This window comes from Lynx rufus, unplaced genomic scaffold (assembly GCF_022079265.1).
Source record: "Lynx rufus isolate CCGP_SWC_20201006 ecotype Redwood Valley unplaced genomic scaffold, mLynRuf1.p SCAF_11, whole genome shotgun sequence".
Lineage (NCBI taxonomy): Eukaryota > Metazoa > Chordata > Mammalia > Carnivora > Felidae > Lynx > Lynx rufus.
The window spans coordinates 42787594-42812682 of NW_025814825.1; the positions used below are offsets into that span (position 1 = coordinate 42787594).

General features: G+C 44.1%; 1 protein-coding gene across 3 annotated transcripts in view; it reads left to right on the top strand.

Moving 5' to 3' along the window:
* INA (internexin neuronal intermediate filament protein alpha) overlaps positions 1-24151 on the top strand; it is a 63144-nt gene extending 38993 nt beyond the window's left edge. For 2 of the 3 annotated variants that reach the window (XM_047073395.1, XM_047073396.1), the window contains exons 2-5: positions 2442-2544; positions 10225-11438; positions 20206-20330; positions 22109-24151. In XM_047073395.1, coding sequence (XP_046929351.1) covers positions 10377-11438; positions 20206-20330; positions 22109-22421 — 1500 coding nt within the window. In that variant the 5' untranslated portion in view covers positions 2442-2544; positions 10225-10376 and the 3' untranslated portion in view covers positions 22422-24151. The remainder of the gene's footprint in view (positions 1-2441; positions 2545-10224; positions 11439-20205; positions 20331-22108) is intronic. The other variant, XM_047073394.1, reaches the window with a different exon arrangement.
* Positions 24152-25089: the final 938 nt, after the last annotated feature.

Consider the following 25089-nt stretch of genomic DNA (forward strand, 5'->3'; position numbering starts at 1 on the left):
TCAACGTTTATTTATTTTTGGGACAGAGAGAGACAGAGCATGAACGGGGGAGGGGCAGAGAGAGAGGGAGACACAGAATCGGAAACAGGCTCCAGGCTCTGAGCAGTCAGCATAGAGCCCGACGCGGGGCTCGAACTCACGGACCGCGAGATCATGACCTGGCTGAAGTCGGACGCTTAACCGACTGCGCCACCCAGGCGCCCCTAAAAAATTTTTTTTAATAAAAAAATTTAAAAAAGAAATAGTAAAATTCATGTTATGTATATTTTACCACACACACAAAAAGACTCCATTAGGGATGCAGTATGATGGAAAAACCACCAGCTTGGAGTCAAAGAAACTGGGTTCAAGACTCAGCTCTGCCATTTTCTACCTGTGTCACCTGGGGCAAGTTACCCAACTTCTCAGTATATTCATTTGAAAAGCAGAGATAATAAAACCCTAAGTTTGTTGTGAGGAACAATGAAGAAAAATATATTAAATAATTACATAAACAGCTTCTGAAAATGGCCTAGTTACTCTTGCTATGCGTATTTGGAAGAGAAGACAACAGGTCTCTGTATTCTCATCTTAGGAAAGTGTAAGGCTTCTCCTTTATGTGCTCAGGGCACACTGGTGTGAACAATGTGAAGCTCACCACATCTGCTTTCAGAGTGCAGACTTCACCGAGTGGCCCTCTTCTCCACATCATTTTGCCCTTCCCTCCCTAGCCCCTTTTGGGTCTCCAATGCTCTGCTGTTCTCTCTTCCTCTAGTCCCTGTGGAGACCAGCCCTTAGGAGGGATTATTTTTCTCATTCAGACTGATGTCCCTTTGTTCCCCCTCCCAGAGTATATCTGTATTTAGGCTGTATCTCTTTGCAGGGAGGGAAAAGCTTGATACACTTAAGTTTGCTGAGTTGAACTGAAGGATTTTTTTAGGCATCAGCAGACATGTAGTAATGCTGGAGGAAAGAAAGCCCTCCAAGACTGTTGTATCTCTCACCGCCAGGATGTTAATAATCCTGAAATATTTGCTGACTGGGATCCTTTCTCTGGGCATCAGCAAAAGGTAGGGGGTGGATGAAATGGTTTTCTCAAACTGGATTCCATTCTGACATCCTACAAAATCTAGTAAGTAGGCACGCACACCAGACAGGCTAGAAGCTGTCCAAGGTCCTGAAGTATAACTAAGCAGGCAAGTCTCCCTGTTTCTCTTAATTGTAAAGCCCTGTCAAATCTGGTTCAGTTTATACTCTGGTTCAGCAGGGGAGGGGCAGAGAGAGAGGGAGACACAGAATCCAAAGCAGGCTCCAGGCTCTGAGCTGTCAGCGCAGAACTCGATGCAACCCAACAAGGGACTCAAACCCATGACCTGCGAGATCATGACCTGAGCCCAAGTTGAACGCTCAACTGAATGAGTCACTCAGGCACTCCCAGCCTACACTCAGATTTAGAAGAGGTAGATTAACAGATAATTTTGGAAAGGGGAAAGACTGAGAGGGAGAGAGAGAGAGAGAGAGAGAGAGAGAGAGAGAGAGAATTACCCAAGTGCACAGAACCTTCTGGATAGGCTTAAGCACACAGAGATTGCTAAGTCCAAAACATAGATTTTTTTTTCCAGAAACTCGTTTTGATTTTATTTTTATTTTTCTAAATATTTATTTATTTTTGAAAGAAAGAGAGTGCACAAGTGGGAGAAGGACAGAGAGAGAGAGAGAGGGAGACAGATTACATGAAGCAGGCTCCATGCTGACAGCAGAAAGCCCAATATGGGGCTCAAACTCACAAACCACGAGATCATGACCTGAGCCAAAGTTGGATGCTTAACCGACTGAACCACCCAGGGGCCCCTGATTTTATTTTTAAATAATAATGGTTATCCAGGTACTCCAAATGCCTTAAGCAAAAATATGGAACAAGTGCAAGAAAAAAAAAACTGTGTGTCAAACAATGCAATGCAAAACCATGTAAACACAAATTTGTAAGCAGAACTATAACCACATAGATTGATGTGTCATCACCAATTGAGCCATACCCATGGACATATAGTTCTTTATTTTTATCTTCTATGTAGATAAAAATAGTTTAATTTTTATGAACAGAAGACAAATGGGAGTATGACTTAGCCTGATGTCAGGTTATTTCATGTGTCTTTGCTAAAAACATCTCCCCCTCTCCAGAAAGTCTGGGGCATGATCCTCCTTATCTGTTTTAATTATGTGCTCATGCAAGCATTTTTTGTGGAGGCTAAAGATACTTAGCTGAAAAAAATAACTAGTCTAAAACCAGACACAGAGAGGGATTGGGCTTCCCTCTGAGTTCTTAGCACATATGGTCTGCAGTCAGATACATACTGCCTTATGGTAGTCCCTAGATTAGGACCTCACATTAGCCATAACTCTCCAACTAACTGCAAGCTCCTTAGGAGTAGTGACCATGTCTCATGTCTTCTCCTGCACAGACACAAACAGCACCAAACATGCAGCTGGACACACAGTAGGTGTTCAATAAATGTTGGTTGACGGCTTAAGGCAAAGCAGAGATGGAAGCTGGATTTCATTCAGGTGATGTATTTTATTTTTCTTTCTTTGTACAAAATTAGTGGGGGGGGGGGCCGCCTGGGTGGCTCCGTCAGTTGAGTGTCCGACTTCAGCTCAGGTCATGGTCTCACGGTTCATGAGTTTGAGCCCTGCGTCAGGCTCTGTGCTGACAGCTCAGAGCCTGGAGCCTGCTTCGGATTCTGTGTGTGTCTCTCTCTCTGCTCCTCCCCTGCTCACACTGTCTCTCTCTCAAAAATAAATAAAAATTTTTTAAAAATTTTTAAAAAGTGTGTTAAAAAAGGGTGTTTTTAATGGTTTTTTTATATTTATTCTTGAGAGACAGAGAGAGACAGAGCATGAGTGAGGGAGGGGTGGACTGACAGAGTGACAGAGAATCCAAAGCAGGCTCCAGGCTCTGAGCTGTCAGCACAGAGCCCAAAGCGGGGCTCAAACTCACAAGCCATGAGATCATGACCTGAGCCGAAGTCGGACACCCAAACGACTGAGCCACCAGGTGCCCCAAAACTTAGGGTGTTTTTAATAGGGAAAAACTAAAAACAATATAAAATCCAACAAGAAACTGATTAAATAAATTATGGCACATCCATGCACTACACTGAATTGTAAATAGAAGTAAATAGATCTACATAGCTGCTATCGGAAAATAGCCACAGTGAATGTCATAAAAAAAAAAAGCTGCAGAACAGTATACAAAATGTATATGATTGTATATTTATAAAAAATTTAATCTGAGAATAGTGACACTTTTTATCATTTCTATATTCATTGTTGTAATTCTAGAATCCGGCATACAGTCAAGATTCAGTAAATATTTGTTAAATGACTAGGATAACACCAAGGATTCAGAGTAGCACTTACAATACTCCCAACAGAGTGTGAATTCTGACCTTTTTCTGTTACTCCAGAACAAGCAGGATTTTCCTATTGTTAGGCATAAAGGAAGGAGGATAAAACTTTAAATTAGATGAAGTTGGGAAAGCATTAGATAGAAGTTCATTGTTTCAATCCTAGATTTGGGTGACACTTTCTTTTTTGCTTATTTTATCTACCTATCCATGTATATATTAACCAATTTTCCTAACTTTTTATTTTGAAATTTTTCAAACTTAGTGAAAAGTTGCAAGACTAATACAATAAATATCTGTATTCACCAACTATTAACTCTTTGCCACATTTGTTTTATCTCCCATTTGTGTGTGTGTGTGTGTGTGTTTGCTAAACCATTTGAGAGTAAGTTATATAAATCATGACACTGCAACCCAAAATACTTCAGCATGTATCTCCAAAGAACATTTGCCTATTTATATATTTTTTTCCAAAGAACTATTTCTTACTTTGAAATAGTTTAAGACTCACAAGAAGTTGCAAAAATAGTACAGAAAGTTCCCAGGTACCATTTACCCAGCTTGCTCTCCATGATAACGTCTTACATAACCATAGTACATTATCAAAACCAGGAAAATGACATTGACACAGCAAATTAATTCAACTACAGATCCTATTTGGATTTTACTAGGTTTCTCAGTTTCTCTTTCTCTCATTCTATGATTTTTTCACATGTATAGATTTGAGTAACAGAACTGTTCCATCACCACACACACACAAAAACCCTTCATATTAACATTTTTTAGTCACATCCTCCCCAAACCCAAACCCATCAACCACTAATTTGTTCTCCATCACTATAATTTTGTCACTTTGAGAATGTTACACAAATGGAGTCACATATTATGCAACATTTTAGATCCGCATAATACCCTTGTGATTCATCCAAGTTGTTGAGAATTATTCATCAATAGTTGATTCTTTTTATTTTTAAAATTGATTCTTAAACTTTTTTTTAATATTTACTCGTTTTTGAGAGAGAGAGAGAGCATGAGCAGGGGATGGGGAGAGAGAGGACAGAGGATGCGAAGCAGGCTCTGCTCACAGCAGGGAGCCTGATGCAGGACTCGAACTCACAAACCATAAACCATGAGATCATGACCTGAGCTGAAGTCAGATGCTTAACCGACTGAGCCAGTTAGGTGCCCCAATAGTTGATTCTTTTCAATACTGACTAGTATCATATTGGACGGTTTGTTTATCTACTCACCCGTTAAAGGACATTTGGGTTGTTTTCTGTTTTTGTCTATTACCAAGAAAGCTGCTAGGACCATTCATGTACAGATTTTTTTTTGTAGATTTTCATTTTTCTAGGCTAAATACTTAAGAGTGAGATTGCTGGGTCATATGGTAAACGTATGTTTAACTTTATAAGAAATTGCCAAAGTGTTTTCCAGAATGGGTGTACCATTTTACAATCCTACCAGTAACAGATAAGAGATCCAGCTACTTTAAATCCTTGCAAGCAGTTGGTATTGTCAGTATTATGTTTCAGCCACTCTAGTAGGTAGACAGTATATATCATTAGGGTTTTAATTTGCATTTTTCTTTTTTTTTTTTAAATTTTTTTTTCAATGTTTATTTATTTTTGGGACAGAGAGAGAGACAGAGCATGAACGGGGGAGGGCCAGAGAGAGAGGGAGACACAGAATGGGAAACAGGCTCCAGGCTCTGAGCCATCAGCCCAGAGCCTGACGCGGGGCTCGAACTCACGGACCGCGAGATCGTGACCTGGCTGAAGTCAGACGCTTAACCAACTGCGCCACCCAGGCGCCCCATTAATTTGCATTTTTCTAATGGCTAGTGATGTTGAACATATTTTCATATGCTTATTTGCCATCTGTATATTCCTTTGGTAAAATATCTGTTCAAATCTTTTGCCTGTTTTCTAACTGGAATGTTTGTTTTCTTACTGTTGTGTTTAGAGTTCTGTATATATTATGGATACAAATCCTTTGTGGGATGTATGATTTGCACACATTTTCTCCCAGTCTATGGTTTGTCTTTTCTTCTTCTCCTCCTTCTCCTTCCCCTCCCCCTCCTCCTCCTTCTTCTTCTTGTCTTTTCAACTTCTTAACAGGTCTTTTGCAGACAATTTTTTTTTAATTTTGATGAAGTCAAATTTATTTATGTCTTTTATGGGTTGCACCCTTGGTGTCATGCCAAAGACTCTTCCCAAGTGGTTGTACAGGAAAGAATTTTCAACCATTTTTTTCACCTCACATGTGTTTAGTACTGTGATAGATGCTGAGAGAGATTCATAAATATAGAAGGGCTTCCAGTTAAGTTTAGACAAGTATACAAATAATTAACAGCAGAAGATGGTAGGTAATTATAAGTCATGTGAATATTGTAAAGGCTATGGGGAGGAGGAGGAGAGTTTATGGGAGGGAAGGATCACTTTACATTCAAAATACCAGAGGAGGTGGCATTTGAGCCTTAAGGATATCAACAGTTGAAGTAGGGCCAGAGGAGGAAATACCAGGAAGAGAGAGGTACACAAGTGAAGGAACAGGGGTAAGACAGAAAAGTCAACATTAGGGGTGCCTGGGTGGCTCAGTTGGTTAAGTGTCTGACTCTTGATTTCAGCTCAGGTTGTGATCTCACAGTTTGTGAGTTCAAGCCCTGCATCAGGCTCTACATTGACAGTGTAGAGCCTGCTTGAGAGTCTTTCTCTCCCTCTCTCTCTGCCCCTCACCTGCTCTCTCTCCAAATAAATAAATAAACAAAAAAGAAAGAAAGAAAAGTCAACATTAACAAGTGGGCTGGGGTGGAGAGGCTAGAGGCCACTTTTAGATATACAGTACTTGAAAACCAGCAAGCGTTCATGAGGGGATGTCCAACAGGCAGTTGGAGATGTGAGTTTAAATTTGGAAATTGGACGAGTGCCTGGGTGGCTCAGTTGGTTAAGCCTCTGACTTCTACTCAGGTCATGATCTCACGGTTCATGGGTTCAAGCCCCTCATCGAACTCTGTTGACAGCTCAGAGCCTGGAGCCTGCTTCAGATTCTGTGTCTCCCTCTCTCTCTGCCCTTCCCCTGCTTGCACTCTGTCTCTCTCTCTCTCAAAAATAAATAAACATTAAAAAAATAAAATTTTTAAAAAAGTTGGAAATTGTAAATAAGAATTTGATAACCATCAGCATAGGTCAGGCCTTTTGTTATATGCCCCACAGCAACTTGTACTCTTCCTTCAGAGCACTTGGCACAATTATAACTAATAACTAACTGTGTAATTAGTTGTTTAATCTCTATCTCTCTTGCTAGATTTCCAGTCCCATGGAGTAGAGTCCACATCTGCCCTATTCCTAGCACCTAGTCTAGTGCCTTGCACTCAGAAATATTTGCTGAATGAAGAAGCTGATACTTCTAACAGCCACCATTTATTGAGCATGCACGTGGCAGTCATCGTATACCCACTTTGTGTATATAATCTCATTTAAACCTTGCAGAAGTCTCATGAGAGGCAGGTCAAGGCTTCTCAGAACCTCTTTTCTGGGGTAAGGCCCGAGAATCTGAATTTAAGTTCCCAGGGACTTCTAATGAGCAGTCAGGTTTGGAGACTACTCAGGTAGTCTATATTCAGGTAGTCTTTATCTATATGACAGATAAAGAGGGGTGCCTGGGTGGCTCAGTCGGTTAAGCATCCGACTTTGGCTCAGGTCATGATCTCACGGTTCGTGAGTTTGAGCCCTAGATTGGACTGTCTGCTGTCTGCACGTAGCCTGGTTTGGATCCTGTCTCCCTCTCCTCTCCCTCTACCCCTCCCCCACTTGTGTGCATTCTCTCTTTCTCTCTCTCTCTCTCAAAAATAAACATTAAACAAATTGTACAGATAAAGAAACTAAGTTCAGCAAATGACAGTGATTTATTCAAAGTCTGATGGCTAGAAAGAGCCATGATGCAAAGCTAAATCCCCTAGGGAGAGATTCTACCACAAGCCTCCCTTCCTCTACTAAAAAAGAGTTTATAAGGGAAAAGCAGAAAAGCAAAAACTGGGTCTTTGAAACCAAGGAGAGTAGTGAGCACTGCCAAATGCCACAGGGAGGCCACAGAGGATGTGGCATGAGGGAAAACCTGGGGATGACTAACCAATGTATCCACAGTGCCTGAGTCTGACATTATAGGAAGATGAAGACACAACCTCTACCTAGGGCAGGGCACTCCCTCAAGAAACCTGGCCAGCTGGAAGGAATTGTGGTTTGAGGCTCAGCCAAGAACACTTCTTGGTAATAGAGCTTTGTGCTAAAAATATTAAAGCCAAACATCTGGGCCTGTAGGGTGGTATGCCAAGAAAGGGGAGGTACTAGTCCCATGGGAGAATCTCAGTTTGGAATCTTAAGATAAGCTGTTCAGAAATTACAAAACACAGTCCACTCTATATTTTCCAGGCCACTACCCCTTTGTTGGATTATTAAGGCCTTTTGCCTTACTTCTGCATTGTGTGTGTTTTACCTTGGGAGTACTGTTTCTTTTGGAGGATGGAAAGAGAAAGAAAAATAAAACTCCAACCAGGACATTGCTGATTTTTAGTTATTCAGTCCCGAATAACATGGTTGAAATGAGATTGGAACTAGAACCCAGAAAGAAGTAAGATCTAATTATCTATCGCATTTCTACTCAGTGACACTCATGCTGGCCCCCGGTACCACAATCAAGATTGGCTATTTTCTCTTTGCCAAGGAGCAGCCTAAAGGTCTGTGACAGGAAATGACAGTTTCCTGCAATCCCATTACTAGCCCCAATTCATATCCTGTTGATGGTAGATGCGAAGCAATGTCCCCTATTTGAAAGAGGACAATAATGACAAGAACCCCTTATTCGCATACAGCTTACAAAGCACCTTCACATACATCAACTCGATCTTTCACAACCTCGGGGAGGTAGGTGTTGTTATCCCTACAGGTTTGGTAAGTGGCAGAAGCCACAATTCAAATCCATCACCTCTGATTCTTTGAATCACAACCCAGTCTGCTACTTTGTTACTGGTCAAACTCTTCAGAAGCCCACTTAGCCTTATGCTGGCAGCAGGGAAATTAATGAGACTTCAAGAGCCTCATTGCTCTAAGAAGGAGAATTAGGTAGTGAGGAAAGAATGTATGTTTGCTTGCTAGTGACCTTGTGCAGAGTGCCGCAGCTGAGCCCAAAAATGGGGGTAAAAGCTACCCTGAAGAGTGGCCAGAAAGGAAGTAACCTATGCAAAAGTCCCGGCACAATGGTTAACAGAGAGTAATCACTCAGTTGTGTTAGCTAGCATTCTTCCATCCTTCCCCTCATCAGGCATTTCTGAGCCCAATGAACACAGAATTCAGTGCAGGTCTCAGTCTGTGATGAGGAACCAGGGAGACAGGCTGTGGCAGAGCCTCAACATTTTCCATGACATCAAAGCCAAGAACTATGTTTCAAAGTCCCAATGGACTCCCCTTCTCCCTTCCTTTAGTGGTCTGTCTCAGGTAATATTTCCACCCACAAAGTTAAAACTTATCCTAGAACTACACTCTTGAGATTCCAAATCAAGAAAGGCCTTCAGTCTGGAATTCTGGAGTTTACTAAAAAGTTCTTCTTACTTCCTTTCCTAAGCCATAACCACATCCTGAGAGATACAATAAGCTAGAAGGTGAGTGCCTACTACAGATCCTACACTGACTCCTCCCAGCCTTCATCTCTCCAGATCCCATTCCTTGACTACCCCTCCTCCCATCCCACACCCTGTGCGATAAAGGAGGCCAGCCATGTGGCCAGCACCCTTCCCCACTCCTGGAGTTTAATGTTTGCAGAGACCTCTTTTGTCCAAGGAGAGATCCACACAGGAAAGGTCGCGGCTAAACCAGATGAGGATTTACATAGCCTGAAATCTCTAGCACCTACAGGGCTGGATAAGTAAAGTAAATGAATTAAGAAGTTGGGTGTTATTCAATGGAGAGTGGTGGGGACTGTGCTGAATCCATCTCCATCCAGAGATCCGGAGTGGGGATGGGCATACAGGATTCCTCCTAAAAAAAAAAAAAAACAAAAACAAAAAACAAAAAACAAAAAACAAAACAAAACAAAAAAACAATTCCGGGTGCAGGCAAGGAGGACAGGGTCAAGGGAAGCGACAGAGCTGTGTGGTCTGCAGGTGGAAAACCCGTTCCTTTATACAAATGTCAGGGGCATTTCAGTTTTGCCCATTGCAGCCATCCCAGCTATTTGACCTCCACTTCTTTCCACCATCCGCTTCTCGGGCCCGTGTTCTTTATCTATCCGCCGCCCCCCCTCCCCGCCCTTCTCCGGGGGCGTCACAGGCATTCCGCCCAGCCACCTGCCCTGGGCGCTTCCGCGAGAGCTGCAGAGGAACGGCTGATGAGATGCTCTCTGACGTAGACCCACTCTACCCCTTGGGAACCCCAAGCTGGCTGAGGGAAGGGACAAAGCCTGAGGGAAGGGACAAAGTCCCCACTCTTAACTGGAAAAACAGTGCCTCACCCTCAGGAGCTCCTGGGTAGGGATGGGCTGGCGTACGGGACACCTCCCAGAAAACCCTAACTCCGGGTGGGTTAAAGGGGGCAAGGAGAACAGGGTCAAGGGAAACGACAGAGCCGGGTAGTGTCCGGATGGGAAACCCCAGTCGTTTAGGCACCCCTCCGCTCAAGTCACTTCCAAACCACACAATTCTTGGGGAGGGGCGCTGCGGACAGGGAGCGGCTCCTACGCAAATCGCTTTGTCTCCGCGCCCTGGGTCCGCCGCGCGCGCAGCTGCAGTTGTCACTGCGCTTCCCCGCCCCCGCTCCTGAAGGCCCCCCTTCCCTCTCTCCGCCAGACCCGGAGCAGGAGCTCCGCCCACAACGCACCGCCCCAGCCCCGGCGCCTTAAAACCCGGTGCACACCGCCCAGCCGCGCCCCGTCTGGCGCACCTCTTCTCTCCTTTGGACCTTCAGCCGCAGCCGCTCTCCCGGCCCTGGTCCCAGCACCATGAGCTTCGGCTCGGAGCACTACCTGTGCGCCTCCTCCTACCGCAAGGTGTTTGGAGATGGCTCTCGCCTATCCTCGCGCCTCTCCAGCGCCGGTGGCGCGGGTAGCTTCCGCTCGCAGTCGCTGTCCCGCTGCAATGTCGCCTCCTCGGCCGCCTGCTCCTCGGCCTCGTCGCTCGGCCTGGGCCTAGCCTACCGCCGGGCCCCGGCATCCGACGGGCTGGACCTGAGTCAGGCGGCAGCGCGCACCAATGAGTACAAGATTATCCGCACCAACGAGAAGGAGCAGCTGCAGGGCCTCAACGACCGCTTCGCTGTGTTCATCGAGAAGGTGCACCAGCTGGAGACGCAGAACCGCGCGCTCGAGGCCGAACTGGCCGCGCTGCGACAGCGCCACGCCGAGCCGTCGCGCGTCGGCGAGCTCTTCCAGCGCGAGCTGCGCGACCTGCGCGCGCAGCTGGAGGAGGCGAGCTCGGCGCGCGCGCAGGCCCTGCTGGAGCGCGACGGGCTGGCCGAGGAGGTGCAGCGGCTTCGGGCGCGCTGCGAGGAAGAGAGCCGAGGGCGCGAAGGCGCGGAGCGCGCCCTGAAGGCGCAGCAGCGCGACGTGGACGGCGCCACGCTGGCCCGCCTGGACCTGGAGAAGAAGGTGGAGTCGCTGCTGGACGAGCTGGCCTTCGTGCGCCAGGTGCACGACGAGGAGGTGGCCGAGCTGCTGGCCACGCTGCAGGCGTCGTCGCAGGCCGCGGCCGAGGTGGACGTGGCTGTGGCCAAACCAGACCTGAGTTCGGCGTTGAGGGAGATCCGCGCCCAGTATGAGTCCCTGGCTGCCAAGAACCTCCAGTCAGCTGAGGAGTGGTACAAGTCCAAGTTTGCCAACCTGAACGAGCAGGCAGCGCGCAGCACCGAGGCCATCCGGGCAAGCCGTGAGGAGATTCACGAGTACCGGCGCCAGCTGCAGGCCCGCACCATCGAGATTGAGGGGCTGCGTGGGGCCAATGAGTCCCTGGAGAGGCAGATCCTGGAGCTGGAGGAGCGGCACAGTGCAGAGGTGGCTAGCTACCAGGTAAGGGCTGGAACGCTGCAAAGGGAGGGGGCGCCCTGTCCTCTCCCCCACCTACCTGCGCTTTCCCACACAACTGGAGCTCTAGGAACCGAGAGGAGGGAGGGAAGGGAAGAGGAAGAGCTCCAACTGGAGGCAAACAAAGAGCCCTGGAGTCTATACCATTAATTCTAGAGTCCTGGCCACCCTCTGTCCCTGCCCGTCACGTCCCTGTCAGAGACCTTTTAGAAAAATCCCTTAAGTTTAAGTTTTTCAGAGTCCAAAAATCTAATTCATGCCTCCCTGTCCGCAAGTGGACATAAACACCCTGGCGATCTGAAGAACAGTCCCCCACCAAAAGTAGGAGTGAACCCAGTGCAGGTGGGTTACAGCCTCTCATGGTTGACAGTGCTGTCTCAGCTGTCTGACTTGTTCGGTTGACTTTGAAAGGCTTTCTTTCTGTGCGCCCCGGGATTGATATTTATGGATTATGGTCTGCCCTAGAGAGAATGCTGGACTGAACTGGGAAGGGTTCTATCCCATTTTCTTGACTTTTGCCTTCAAAAGAGTCTAGAGATTGGGAGCCAAGGAGCTGGGTGATTGGGCTAGTCACAACTGCTCTGCTCTGCCCCCTGTTCCCCTTCCCCCCACCACACACACGCGCACACACACGCGCGCACACACAGTTTCCTTGTGGACCTACGGATATTTCTGCTAAAGAAAGCTTTAAACCGCTTAGCAAATGGGAATGGTCAGGGGCGCTGTCCTCGGTGCTGATCTAGAGTTCTTTCCATCTCAGAAATGATGTCTCTCTCGTCTCATGTCCCAGTTATGACTCTCTAGGCAATTAAGTGCTTTGGGCTTTTTTTTTCCCATCTGCAACACCATCACATCAGTCCTAGCTACCTGCAATCAAAGGTCACCTCGTGGACAGCATCAATTTTCACTGTCATGGATGGCTTAGCACTTAACAAAAAACACTTAATGTGCTCAGCAGCAGTGAGGTCTCACTTGAAAATTCACATCTCCTTAATAATTTTTCAACCTAAATGCATGTGGTAAATCACAGAGATGGATGGTCCTATCTTTGTTATAGGCCGCTTATTTTTTTCCATCTTTGTGTGTCCTCTAAGCTCCTGTGAAGGTATTGACTGGATCTTTCTTCCTTTTTGTCTCCAAACAAAGGCGACTGCATCTTCGGTTCTACTATATAGGACATTCTGGGCTTATAACCACAGAGGGTACAGAGGCAAGGGAAAGAAAGGAATCTAAATAGTGTGATTCAGTTTCAAGGTACAATAAAAGCTCCATTGGGTAGAATGATAATAATTCAGAAATTTTCAATAATTCATTCTAGCAAAGATTGAAGCTTACATTTGATGAAATTAACAGGGTTTGGGAACATTAATAAAATAGAACCAAGAAAGGAGTGAAATCTTGAAAGTACTATGTTAGTCTACAACTAAAGAATTATTATCAGTGTGCAAGTATATGTTGTCCATTATAAACTACCCCCGTTACTTAAGGAAGAAAGCTTGCTTGGACCATTTGTTTTGGTTCATTTGGAATTATAGCACAATTCAAGTAAATACTTCTGTTCTGCTTCAAAAGCTGTAACTTGAATGTTTCAGTATATGGCCTAGCCCCTGCATGGCCTGAATTAATTACATTTAGTTAATTGAGACTTCATGTGTTGTTCTAGAAGTGTCAAAAGATGAGGTAGGTGGTCTTCTGAAGGGCTATCCCAGTATTTCTACAAAAAGAATAACTTATCTACAACTGCAACTGTCATCTAAATTGGGCTTTGCCATGCCCTCTGTTTGTTTGGTATAGCCCTACATTCTAAGAGGTAGTGACAGTACTGTCTGACTTGTTTTGTTTGCTTTAAAAGGCTTTCAGTGTTAGACAATAGTAGGGTCATCCAGATACAGTCTACAGGAAACAAGCAAACTAACAAAACAACAGAAACTGCGGCATCTGCAGCTCTGCAGTGCTGCCCCCATCAGCTTGAGCCATCAAAGCCTCAGTGGACCTGCTGGTGGAGTGGAAGAGGAGATGAGACAACGGAAAGCTATTTCCTACCCCTTGGGACTTCAGGCTGAAGTCCTGTGAGGGGCTCACATCCTCACCTGCTGCCTGAAGGCCTGAAGTCACAGGGGTGTCCTCTGGCTGTTTTCTCAACAATTCTGGCAGTGCTGACTAAGATGAAAAGCCTCCTTCTCCACAATGAGATTCAGCCATTGTTTTCTTGCCCTCTCACCCCTCCCTACTCCCCTTTCACTGCAGTAATGGGAGGCGGTTCTCTTTCTTCTGCTTCAAAGATGAGTGATAGACCCATTTTCCCTTGCAAGATTGCCACCCTCTTAAGAGGCAGAGGAAGGCCCCATTAAAGTCACATTTTCCATGCCTGGAATGCTGACAGCCTATTCAAGGAGAGAAAGCTTATTACACTTTTGAAAGGGTAAAGAATGATTCAAGGTGACATGGTAAGTACACAATGACATATGAGAGTCCAAATCAGGTGACAGGAGAAATTATGAAGAGCTAGGACCGTTGTCTTCAAAATCCAAATGTAGCCACCCTCCAGCTGAACCCTTTCCCACCTCTGACCCAGAGCAAAGCTGGTTCCTGCACAGCTGCTTCATCACCATTAGAGGCCCTGTTCTGCCAAAGACATCTAAGGATATTTTTTCAGGATACCGGTGGCCTTGGCCCTGTATTATGGTCTTGGAAAGCCAAAGCTTTCCTTGAAAGACCTTGCTGAACAATCAAGCTCACCATTAGTTAATGCTCCCCAGGGAGATGAGCCAAGTCTGCCCTCTTCTCTCCAGTATGAGATTGGAATATAACCTAATGAAATAGCAAGAAGGGGCTGGCCCCTTAGAGATTGGGGTAACAGTGTCTGATAGATAAGTCTATGGCTCAATAGATTTATCTCTGAAATTAGAATTCAAAAGAAACTACATTTGGTCCTTTTTTTTTTTTTTTTTTTTTAGTTCTTCCATGTGTATTTGGTTTGGTTTTTGCCCCTCTCTGCCTTACTGTATTGTTGTCACCAGGGCCACCTTGATTGCTCCTTCACAGAAATAAATCTAAACTAGTAGTTCCTAAACCCATTGATCCACCAAGGTCACTTGGGGGCTTAACAAAAAGATTCTCAGGCCTACCCCTACTCCCAACTGGATTCAGTTGTTCACAGGTGGGGTCCAGGAAAATATGCAATTTCAGTAAAAGCGCTGCATTCTATTGTTCCTCAGACTGATTTGGAGGTGTGCTGACCTAAACCGCATTTCACAATATACACCAGCTCATAATATGCAAGATTTTAAAGTATGGTGGGGTGGGGGGGGGGGGAAGAAAGCAAAGACAGGAAGGAGAATAAGGCATATGGGTGGTCCACATATAAAAATCCCCTCTCCCCACCCAGTAATTCTTAATGGGCTCTTTCATTCAAACTGTGCTATGTTCACTACTGCTCACCTTGCTGAGGGCTGCTAAAAGTGATGAAACCCATAGCACTGTTTGTGGTTCCTTTTCTCCCGTGCAGATGCTTGTGTGGCCATTTCTTTCTCTTACTCCTGATCTGCATCCTTCCAGGCCTTGGGAAGATGCTCAGCACTTGTCTTAGCTATTACTCCAGGAGAGACCCCAGCTGGAACTGGGAGTGCCTCTCTGCCATTCCCTCAGGCTAAGCCAGCAGCAGCTGCGTGGTTGGGGGAGGGGGCAGACTGCAGCGCTCTGCTCAGATTTCCAGCTGGAGGCCATCTTTGGCAGGGCTTTTGAAGGGCAATGCAAGACAGCCTGGTGTGGGAGAAGAGAGCACAAACAAAGAGACTAGACATTGAAGAGCAATGGTCAGCAGTCAGCCCAATTCCTTCTGAAAGGAGCCAAGTTGTGCTTTTTGTCTACTCTGATCCATAAAATAAATGTATGAAATGTATAACATAAAAATTCAAGGAAATCTCCTCTATCTAGAACTCAGCTCCCAACAACCTCTTATTCAGCAAACACAGCTCTGAAGCAAACAAACAAAAACAGGACCACATTGGGGCACCTGCGTGGCTCAGTCAGTTGAGCATCTGACTCTTGGGGTTTTGGCTCGGGTCATGATCTCACGGTTCGAGGGTTTGAGGCCTGCGTTGGGCTCCGCGCTGACAGTGTGGAGCCTGCTTGGGATTCTCTCTCTTTCCCTTTCTCTCTGCCCCTCTCCCCCTCTCTTTCCTGCTCTCTCAAAATAAATAAATAAACTTAGAAAAAGAAAAAAGAAAAGAAAAAGGACCTTACTAACCCCCTGATGAGACAAAACATCTAACCTCAAATCACATTTTGGTAAGCTGATCCCCTCTGGTGCCCCTCACTTACCCATTCTTACTTTACATGATTCTAAAGCACTTTGTCATTTGAATTTCAAGCCTGCTGCAAAATAGAGAAGAGGGACCAATGGAGTCAGTCATCATCAAGGACAAGTAGCATTAGTTTCACTTTCAGAACAAAGAAAACCAATAAGTAACAAGCACTAATGCAAACACTGGTCTTTGGGGCCATTTAGGATAGAAATAACCTGATATACCTCAGCTGACCTAGAAGATAAAAGACATCATAGAACTATAGAAAAATAATTGATCATTATCACAACCCATGGTTGCTAAGAAAGGTTGCATTATGTTTATGTCCTAATTAAGAATGGTACAAGTGGGGTGCTTGGCTGGCTTGGTTGGTAGAGAGTGGAGCTCTTTTTATTTATTTATTTATTTATTTATTTATTCATTCATTCATTCATTCATTTATTCATTTATTTATTTTTGGGAGAGTGCAAGAGGGGGACAGAAGATCCCAAGTGGGTCCGTGCTGAAAGGCAAACTGGCAAGATCATCACCTGAGCTCAACTGACTGAGCCACCCAGGTACCCCAGAGTGTGCAGCTCTTGATCTTGGGGTTGTGAGTTTGAGCCCTGCATTGGAGGTAGAGATTACTTTAAAAAATAAAATCTTTAGGGGTTCCCCGGGTGGCTCAGTCGGTTGAGTATCTGACTTCGGCTCAGGTCATGATCTCGCGGTTCGTGGGTTCCAGCCCCAAGTTGGGCTCTGTGCTGACAGCTGACAGCCTGCACCTGCTTCAGATTCTGTGTCTCCCTTTCTTTCTTCCCCTCCCCCACTCATGCTCTGTCTCTCCCTGTCTCTCAAAAATGAATAAACGTTAAAAAAATTTTTTAAATAAATAAATAAAATAAAAACCTTTAAAAAATGGTAGAAGCCACTTTAGAAAGGTCTTTGTTCAAAATTGTTTTTTTTTTAAAAATCTGGTGCTTTAAGGAATATGCCTTCAACTATCTAATATTAAAGTTTTATTATATATTGCTTTCCTTAGTGATCCAAGGGGTTGTAGGGAGGACACATGATTAATCTGTCCATTTGATTAAAAAGGGTATAGAGTCACATGGTATGATATTAACAGTAATAAAAATCATTAGCAATTACTGAGCAATTTCTATGTGACAAGTGCTGTTCTAATGCCTGTTATCTAATTTAACAGATAATAGACTCATATAGTAATGTGAGGTCCCTTAAGCTGGAATCCTAACTTGAGGATCTCAGTATATCATTATAGAATAATTAAGAATAAACATTATAATATTCCATATGTAGAAATGAAAGTTTTGAAGAAACTAAAATATAGAAAACTGACTGAGGTATGTTGGGTATTTGTGGCAGGGCAAGAAATACAACCCAAATATCCTGATGAAATCCTCCACTTTTCCTCAAATTTCATTTCTCCTGCTACTTCACGTGATGAAAAGCCTCCTCCCCTTGCCCCTTTTCCCCTTTACCATGGTAGTGTTGCCTCTCTTACCCCCAATGCTTCACTAGCAGACTTGTTTGTAGATTAGTTTAAACTCTGGTAACAGCCATCAAGAAAATTTTTGGTAAAAACCATTTTAAGCCCTTATGATATCTTTTTTTTTTTAATTTTTTTTTCAACGTTTATTTATTTTTGGGACAGAGAGAGACAGAGCATGAACGGGGGAGGGGCAGAGAGAGAGGGAGACACAGAATCGGAAACAGGCTGCAGGCTCTGAGCCATCAGCCCAGAGCCCGACGCGGGGCTCGAACTCACGGACCGTGAGATCGTGACCTGGCTGAAGTCGGACGCTTAACCGACTGCGCCACCCAGGCGCCCCAAGCCCTTATGATATCTTAACACACTTTGGAATATTCCCATCGCTGTCCGTGTAATGTGTATTTTCCCTATTGCTTGTCATTCCCTGCTCTGTACCCCTCAGTTAATTGAGTCTCTCTTTCGCGGTATTCCTGTCAATATTTATAGAACAGGTAGGTGGTATGAGTTTTTCATTCTTTCTGCAGTCTCCTGATTTGGAAGTCTGCACCCCCTGATGTTATCAGCACTGCCTTCACCACCGCTTTATCCTTCCCACACAGGAAGTTATGAGGGCCCCTCACCACTTACTTCTTGAGGCTTCTGATGTTTATTTGCATCACTCATTCACAAAAGTTACTCTAAATTGCTGTGTTCTTTACGTTGACAGAGCTGCAACTGAATTATATGGGTTATTAGCTCACATCTTTTCAGGTCATAGGAAAAGTGCTTGTGTAGCACCGTTCATTCATTTAACAATTATTCATTGAGCATCTCAGTGTGCATTGTGCTAGGATCTGGGCTGCTGGGGGTGAACTAAACAGAAACAGCCCCTGTTTCCATGTAAATTACATTTGATTTGAGTGATTTGCCTTCTAGGGGACATTTAGCAATGTCTAGAGACATTGTTGGTTATCCCCACTGGGAGGGAGGGGGTGTGCTACAAGTGGAGGTCAGGGATGCTGCCAAACACCCTACAATGCACAGGACAACCTCCCACAGCAAAGAATTATCCAGCCCAAAGTGTCAATAGTTCCCAGGTTGAAAAACCATGAGATAAAGGAAGGTGACAGAAATTAAATGAACAAGAAAATTTCAGATAATGATAAGAGCCAAGAGCAGAGTGGCCACTTTCAAGTATGTGCTTTCTTGTAATTTGTCCTCTCACTGGAGTTGCCTTTTTCTCATTTGCACAAAGCCCCTGCCCAGGCTAGCTACTGGCCTGGCTTGAGGTAAAATACCGTGCTAGATCAGTGTGGAAAGGGTACCTCCATTAGACACAAAGGAAGACCTATCTGAGCAGAGGGCGTTTGAACTGAATCTTCAATGACACAGAGTTGGCCACGGAAGACCCACTACAGAGCATTCCAAATAGAGGAAATAGCTAGCCTACAGGGCCTGGGACAGCAATGAACTTAGTAAGTTCATTGGTAAGTTTAAGGAGCAAAAAAGGCCAGGGTAGCTGAAACACTTTGAGCAAGGGGAATAGTATAGACCATGCTGAGGAGTTTGCACTTTATTCTAAAGCTCTTAGAAGGTTTCAAGAAAGTAAGCAACAAAATCTGCTGTGTTTTGAAAAGATCCTCTGGGGGCATCTGGGTGGCTCAGTCGGCTAAGCATCCAACTTTGGCTCATGTCATGATCTCATGGTTTGTGAGTTCAAGCCCCGCGTCGGGTTCTGCACTGACAGTGTGGAGCCTGCTTGGGATTCTCTCTGTCCCCCTCTCTCTCTGCCCCTCCCCCACTCACTCTTGCTCATTCTTCAAAATAAACAAAGGAAAAAACTTAAATAAAAATAAATAAATTGTTGGGGTGCGTGGGTGGCTCAGTTGGGTTAAGTATCTGACTTTGGCTCAGGTCATGATCTCCCATCGTGAGTTTGAGCCCTGAGTCGGGCTCTGTGCTGACAGCTCAGAGCCTGGAGATTGCTTCAGATTCTGGGTCTCCCTCTCTCAATCCCCTCCCCCACTTGTGCTCTGTCTCTCTCAAAAGTGAATAAATGTTAAAAAAATTTTTTGGAATAAATAAATCATTAAAAAAAAAATCCTCTGTCTGCTCAAGAATCAAAACTTTAAAGCTAGTTTTCTTCCGTGCCTGGGTTTGCACCTGAAAGAATTTGGAGCAAAGCTATTACATGAACCTAGTTAGTTTTGTTTTAAATATATAATTTAAATCTGTCATTTGTATTAAAACAATTCCATGGAGTCTTTCTGCTTCCTCCTTATGTATTGTGTAAAATGCTTTCAGTAAGATGATTGAGTAGCAGACTTCCAGGAAACCATCAAAACGAATGGAGACAGAGAAGACTTGCCATCCTCTGTGCTTTTCACAGTTGGAATTTTCTGAGTCTAAGCTTCTAACCTGAGGCTTTGGTTTTGGAAAAGACATGCAACAATGGAGTTATTCAGCAGCAATACAACAAACAAAGGAGGGATGATAAGTAAGTTAGAGAGAGGGGGGTGCCTGGGTGGCTCAGTTGGTTAAGTGTCCGACTTCAGCTAGGGTCATGATCTCATGGCTTGTGAGTTTGAGCCCTGCATCAGCCTCTCCGCTGTCAGCACAAAGCCTGCTTCGGATCCTCTGTCCTCCTCTCTCTTTGCCCTTCCCCCACTAGCATTCTTTTTCTCTCTCTCAAAAATAAATAAACATTTAAAAAAGAGAAAATATCTCTCCGATGTTCAATCAAGAACCATATGCCCTGCAGTAGAAGTGCCCAACCCTGATCATGCACCCAAATCATCCAACCTTTATGAAAAAATGCAGTTCCTGGAACCCCACCCCAGAACAAATGAGTCAGAATCCGGGCCAGGGGACAGGCCTAGATTTTTAATGTGGAGTCAGGATTGAGAACCCTTGCTTTGTGTAAATCTTACTGAATTTCAGCTGGCTCAAATATGTTGGATATATCACTTTTCAGGATAGCATCGGGCAGCTGGAGAATGATCTGAGGAACACCAAGAGTGAGATGGCTCGTCACCTTCGGGAATACCAGGACTTGCTCAATGTCAAAATGGCTCTTGATATTGAGATTGCTGCTTACAGGTATTTCAGAGGGGATGCTCACCCAACCAGGTCCAGTCATCTGGGGCAACACTACCCCAATAAGTGGATAAAGTGGTTTCAGTCTCTCTGATTTCTGATGGGTGAGGGGGGATGAGGAAAGAAAGACATCACTGGCCCTGTGCAGGTGAGCTGACCCCTCTGTCCTTCAACTTGTTTATATCTCAGCTCCACCTTACTAGTCCTGGAGTAGTCTACCTACCTCTGCTAGGATTTAAAGAAATAATGTGAGTATCCAGAGGTTGACATAAAATCCACCAGACTGTGGGACACCTGGGTGGCTCAGTTGGTTAAGCGTCCAACTTCGGCTCAGGTCATGATCTTGTGGTTTATGAGTTCAAGCCCCACGTTGGGATCCTTGCTGATAGCTCGGAGTCTGGAGCCTACTTAGGATTCTGTGTCTCCCTCTCTCTCTGCCCCTCCCCCACTTGTGCTCTATCTCTGTCTCTCTCTCTCTGTCTCTCAAAAATAAAATAAACATTAAAAAAAGAATAAAAGAAAAAATCCACCAGACTCTAACTTTTAAAAATAGGGTTTATACAATATAGAACATCCTAATATGTGAGGTATCCCCCTGGATTTCTACTCAAACAACGTTTTAGTGAACCTTTAAAAAAAAGGTAGTAACAGCAGCTACTCTTTTTGGAATGACTACTATGTGCCAGGCACTATATTAGATACTATATTTAAATTATGTAGTCATATTATTTCCATTTTGCAGATGAGGAAACTTGAACCACAGACTGACGGTGTAACTTATTCTAAGTCATAGTGCTGGTAAATGAAAGAGTTCAGCTTCAACCCAGATCTGAGAGGTTTTTTTTTTCTTTTACACTATGTATACTACTCCAAAACAAAACTCCAAGAGTATTTGATAGTGTCTTGAGTTTCTTTTTTTTTTTAAGTTTATTTATTTATTTTGAGAGAAACAGAGTGCAAGTGTGGGAGGGGCAGAGAGAGAGAGAGGGGGGGAGAGAGAGAGAAAGAATCCCAAGCAGGCTCTGCATGGTCAGCGTGGAGCCCCACGTGGGGCTTGAACCCATGAAGCCGTGAGATCATGACCGGAGCCAAAACCAAGAGTCACATGCTTAACTGACTGAGCCACCCAGGTGCTCTTGAGTTTCTGATTTTAAAGAAAAGGTCATAAAAATTATTAGAGTTATGAGAAACAAAGTATTGGGGCCACACTTATGATGCTGGTTAGGTGAGGCTGAGAAAAAGTCTGGTATCTGAAACAGTTTCATTTACTGGTTTTTGTGTTGTTGGTTCCATTCCCTTTGTACGTTGAAAAAAGTACAAATCTCAAGTTCAGGCTGAATTAGGTGGTTCTTTCCTCCTTTATGGACTTCTCACCTCCTTATCCCTATTGCATTTAAGGTTTTAAATAGTAACATTACTTCTCCCTAGAGCTTTGTAGACTCTTAAATGCCAAAAATGGGTGTGATGAGGCCAAGGAGAATTGTACAGAAATTCCTTTTTGAACATATTTGTGAATAGGATAGGTTTCCCTTTGACAGTGCCTTAAACACAGCTGGTGCTGAAGATGTGAGAGTGTGCATGTGTGCGTGTACCTGTGCGTGTGCTGGATAAACTCCAAGTCTTTGAGCCTTGGCATTCAATATTTATTGGTCTCAATCTCATGAAGAAACTGAAGAGTCTTATGGAATCTTTCTAAAATGAATAGCAGCTGGAGGGTTAAGTTCTTTTCAAAAAAAGTTGCAAGTTGACTTCCTAAGAATGTTTCTCTGTTGGATTTACAGGAAACTGCTGGAAGGCGAAGAGACACGTTTTAGCACCAGTGGATTAAGCATTTCAGGGCTGAATCCACCTCCCAATCCGGGTTATCTGCTCCCACCTAGAATCCTCAGTTCTACAACCTCCAAAGTCTCATCCACTGGGCTGTCTCTTAAGAAAGAGGAGGAGGAGGAGGAAGAGGCTTCTAAGGTGGCCTCTAAGAAAACCTCCCAGATAGGAGAAAGTTTTGAAGAAATACTGGAGGAGACGGTCATATCTACTAAGAAAACCGAGAAATTGAATATAGAAGAAAGTACCACTTCAAGCCAAAAAATTTAATTCTGTTGCTTTAATAAGGTTAATGCTTAAGAGGGGATAATATGCATTCGACTTGTTAAAGAGCCTATTCCTGAACCAAAACACCTGTCACCACTATAAAATGTCTTCAAGGCTTCAGTCTCCTATTTAGCATTGAATCCTTACTTTCTCTAATAAGAAAAGCACCCCTTAGGTTGGAGCAAGCTGCAGTCCTAGCACAACCACAGAGGAGTTATCTAAGAATTCCGCTTTCTCACCTAAAGCTCAGGCTTCACAGCATTAGATGATTCAGGTACAGAGGAAGTACAAATCAAGGTGCTAAATCTGTGATCATCGTCATTTGCTGTGAATTGAAATTAAAACCTGTATTTGCTCGCTATACCCAGACATTACCCCGCTATATAGTCTCACTCTAGGTACATAAAACATAAGATCACTGCCAAAGGTAAACCAATGGTCCACATCCAACACCATTCTGACAAAACTGCTTCACAAGTGATAGGTGTTTGTTTAACGGACACTTCCTCCCACCTCTCACAATTCCTTGTATCCTTTCTTCCATTCAGGAAAAAAAAAAAAGAGGCTAGTGTAGTATTCTTCCCCCTTAAACACATTTAGGTTCTTCTCAAAAGAACTTACCCCCTTTAGCTCTCTCTGTTCAATGGGTAAAATTAGATGCATGTTGACCATTTCTGTGATTCGTGGAATGACTTCTCCCTACCCATTTCATGTCCTTCCAATTCTGTAAGGAAAAAAGAAAAAAGAAAAAAAAAAGCAGTGATAAGTTTTAAGGGTCACCCCAACAAATACAATAATGAAAGGAGTCCCTAGATTTTAGGCTTTCAGCTTATTCAAATCCATTTAATTAGGGGGGAAAAAGTACTTTATTCTGAATGTAGCTGTTCACTTTAACTTTAGAAACACACTAATAGTGTCCCAAGCTGTGATTAAGCTGACCTTAGATTTAGTAGTATAAGCTAGAAGAGGTGAGTATTTGTGTGGATGGGAAAAGCCAAGGTCTCATTGCTCTGTGTCAGTTCATTTGTGGTGATCTAGAATTAGCTCTTTCGTACCCTGACCCTTAGAACCCACTTATCCCCTTTTCCACAGTCTAGGTCCTAACAAGGGCTTGCTTTTACTCTCCTATGCCTTTTAAGAGCGCTAAGTGTAATTATATTATCCCCAGAAACAATGCTACTGCCCAAAAGTAAAAGAAGTCACCTCTGGTCAATCAACACCACTGGCAAACATGAAAAAGAAATCTTTCTCTTGTCTTAATAAAAGAGTCCTGCCCAACAGTTTTCCCATTGCTGCATGGTTGGTGGGGTCTCCCTTCCCTACTGGAGAGGCAGCAACGCCCAGACTAGAGAAGGGGTACATATGCTCCTACTCATGTGCTAGGAAGTACATTCTGGAGAGTCAGCTTTTCATCTGCCCAACTGTGTAGCAGCCGCATTGCCCAGTCTTCCACGTACATGTGCCAAGTTTGATGTCGGGTTAATTCTCTGTCTGCATTCACTTCCACCAGACCTAAAGAGTTGCCAGGTCTCTGTCACACATCTCCATTCACAACAGATAGGGCGTGATGCTTTTACTAAACTTTCTTATCCTAGGACCTGCTGCAATGGTTCAAGGAACTGGAAAGATGCTTTCTCTTCTTCCTTTCCCTCACTCCATCCCTGTCTTTACTCCTCAGACTTCCTGTAAAACATTAGTAAGATAAGAATTAAAAGTCACACGAATCCCACCAACATAACTTGTGTTCTGTGGTTTTTGCTATTTCAGTTGAGAGAAGCACTGTTTTGGTTCAATGAGACAACTGTACCCCCAGATAATTTGGAAATTATTTATGCTTTGTTCCTCGCATCTACATTTAGGGTTGTTTTTCCCCCTGCCCAAGCCTTGGGGCTATATAGTCTGCATGTGTTTCACACTGGCTGAAACACGTAATGCGCTAAATGGACAGTTTATGGCAGGGAGTGGAGGAATCAAATCAAACAAATGATGCAAGACAATAGATTCTGTGCCTGGATATGCGCAGAACGCATATGATAAAAGGTAGTTCAAAACAATAAGAATCTTTTCCTTTTTTGAAAATGAGGTTATACTTCTGCAGATATGTTTAGGTAGAACATAGGCAGCAGTAGAAGTTTCCTCCACTGTAATGATTGCTAACCTTTGATGGATTGCAGACTCCTTGGAGGAAGCTATGGACCCTTTTTCCAGAAAAATACACAAAACTTTGTCCATATCAAGGGGCTTGGGGTTCCTCGTTGGACTGTTTACTTCTGGTATCCAGAAGTCCATGGAGTTGAGATTCCCTAATGCCATGTCACGTTCCAGGATGGAGACTGAAATGAGGGGATGTGGGTGCCACCCCCACCGATAGTGGTGGTGAAGCTGGAGCTTGCCGAATCTTGAACAATCTTGTCCTTCTCAGTCCATCTGGCTGAGAGTACTTGCATGCCACGCAAGGATACATCGACGGAACTGCTTGGGAAAAGAGATGTTCATCCTGCACTAACAGTGAGAGCTTTATAGTAATCAAACATCTTTCAGGGCCTATTAGGGATAAAAATAATAGTCTTATCAACACATGGGTTTTCAATATAGATATTGGTTGCCACTTCTAAGGATTCTACGTATTTGGTTAATGGATCTGTCTCTGGAAAACCAGCATCTTTTGATT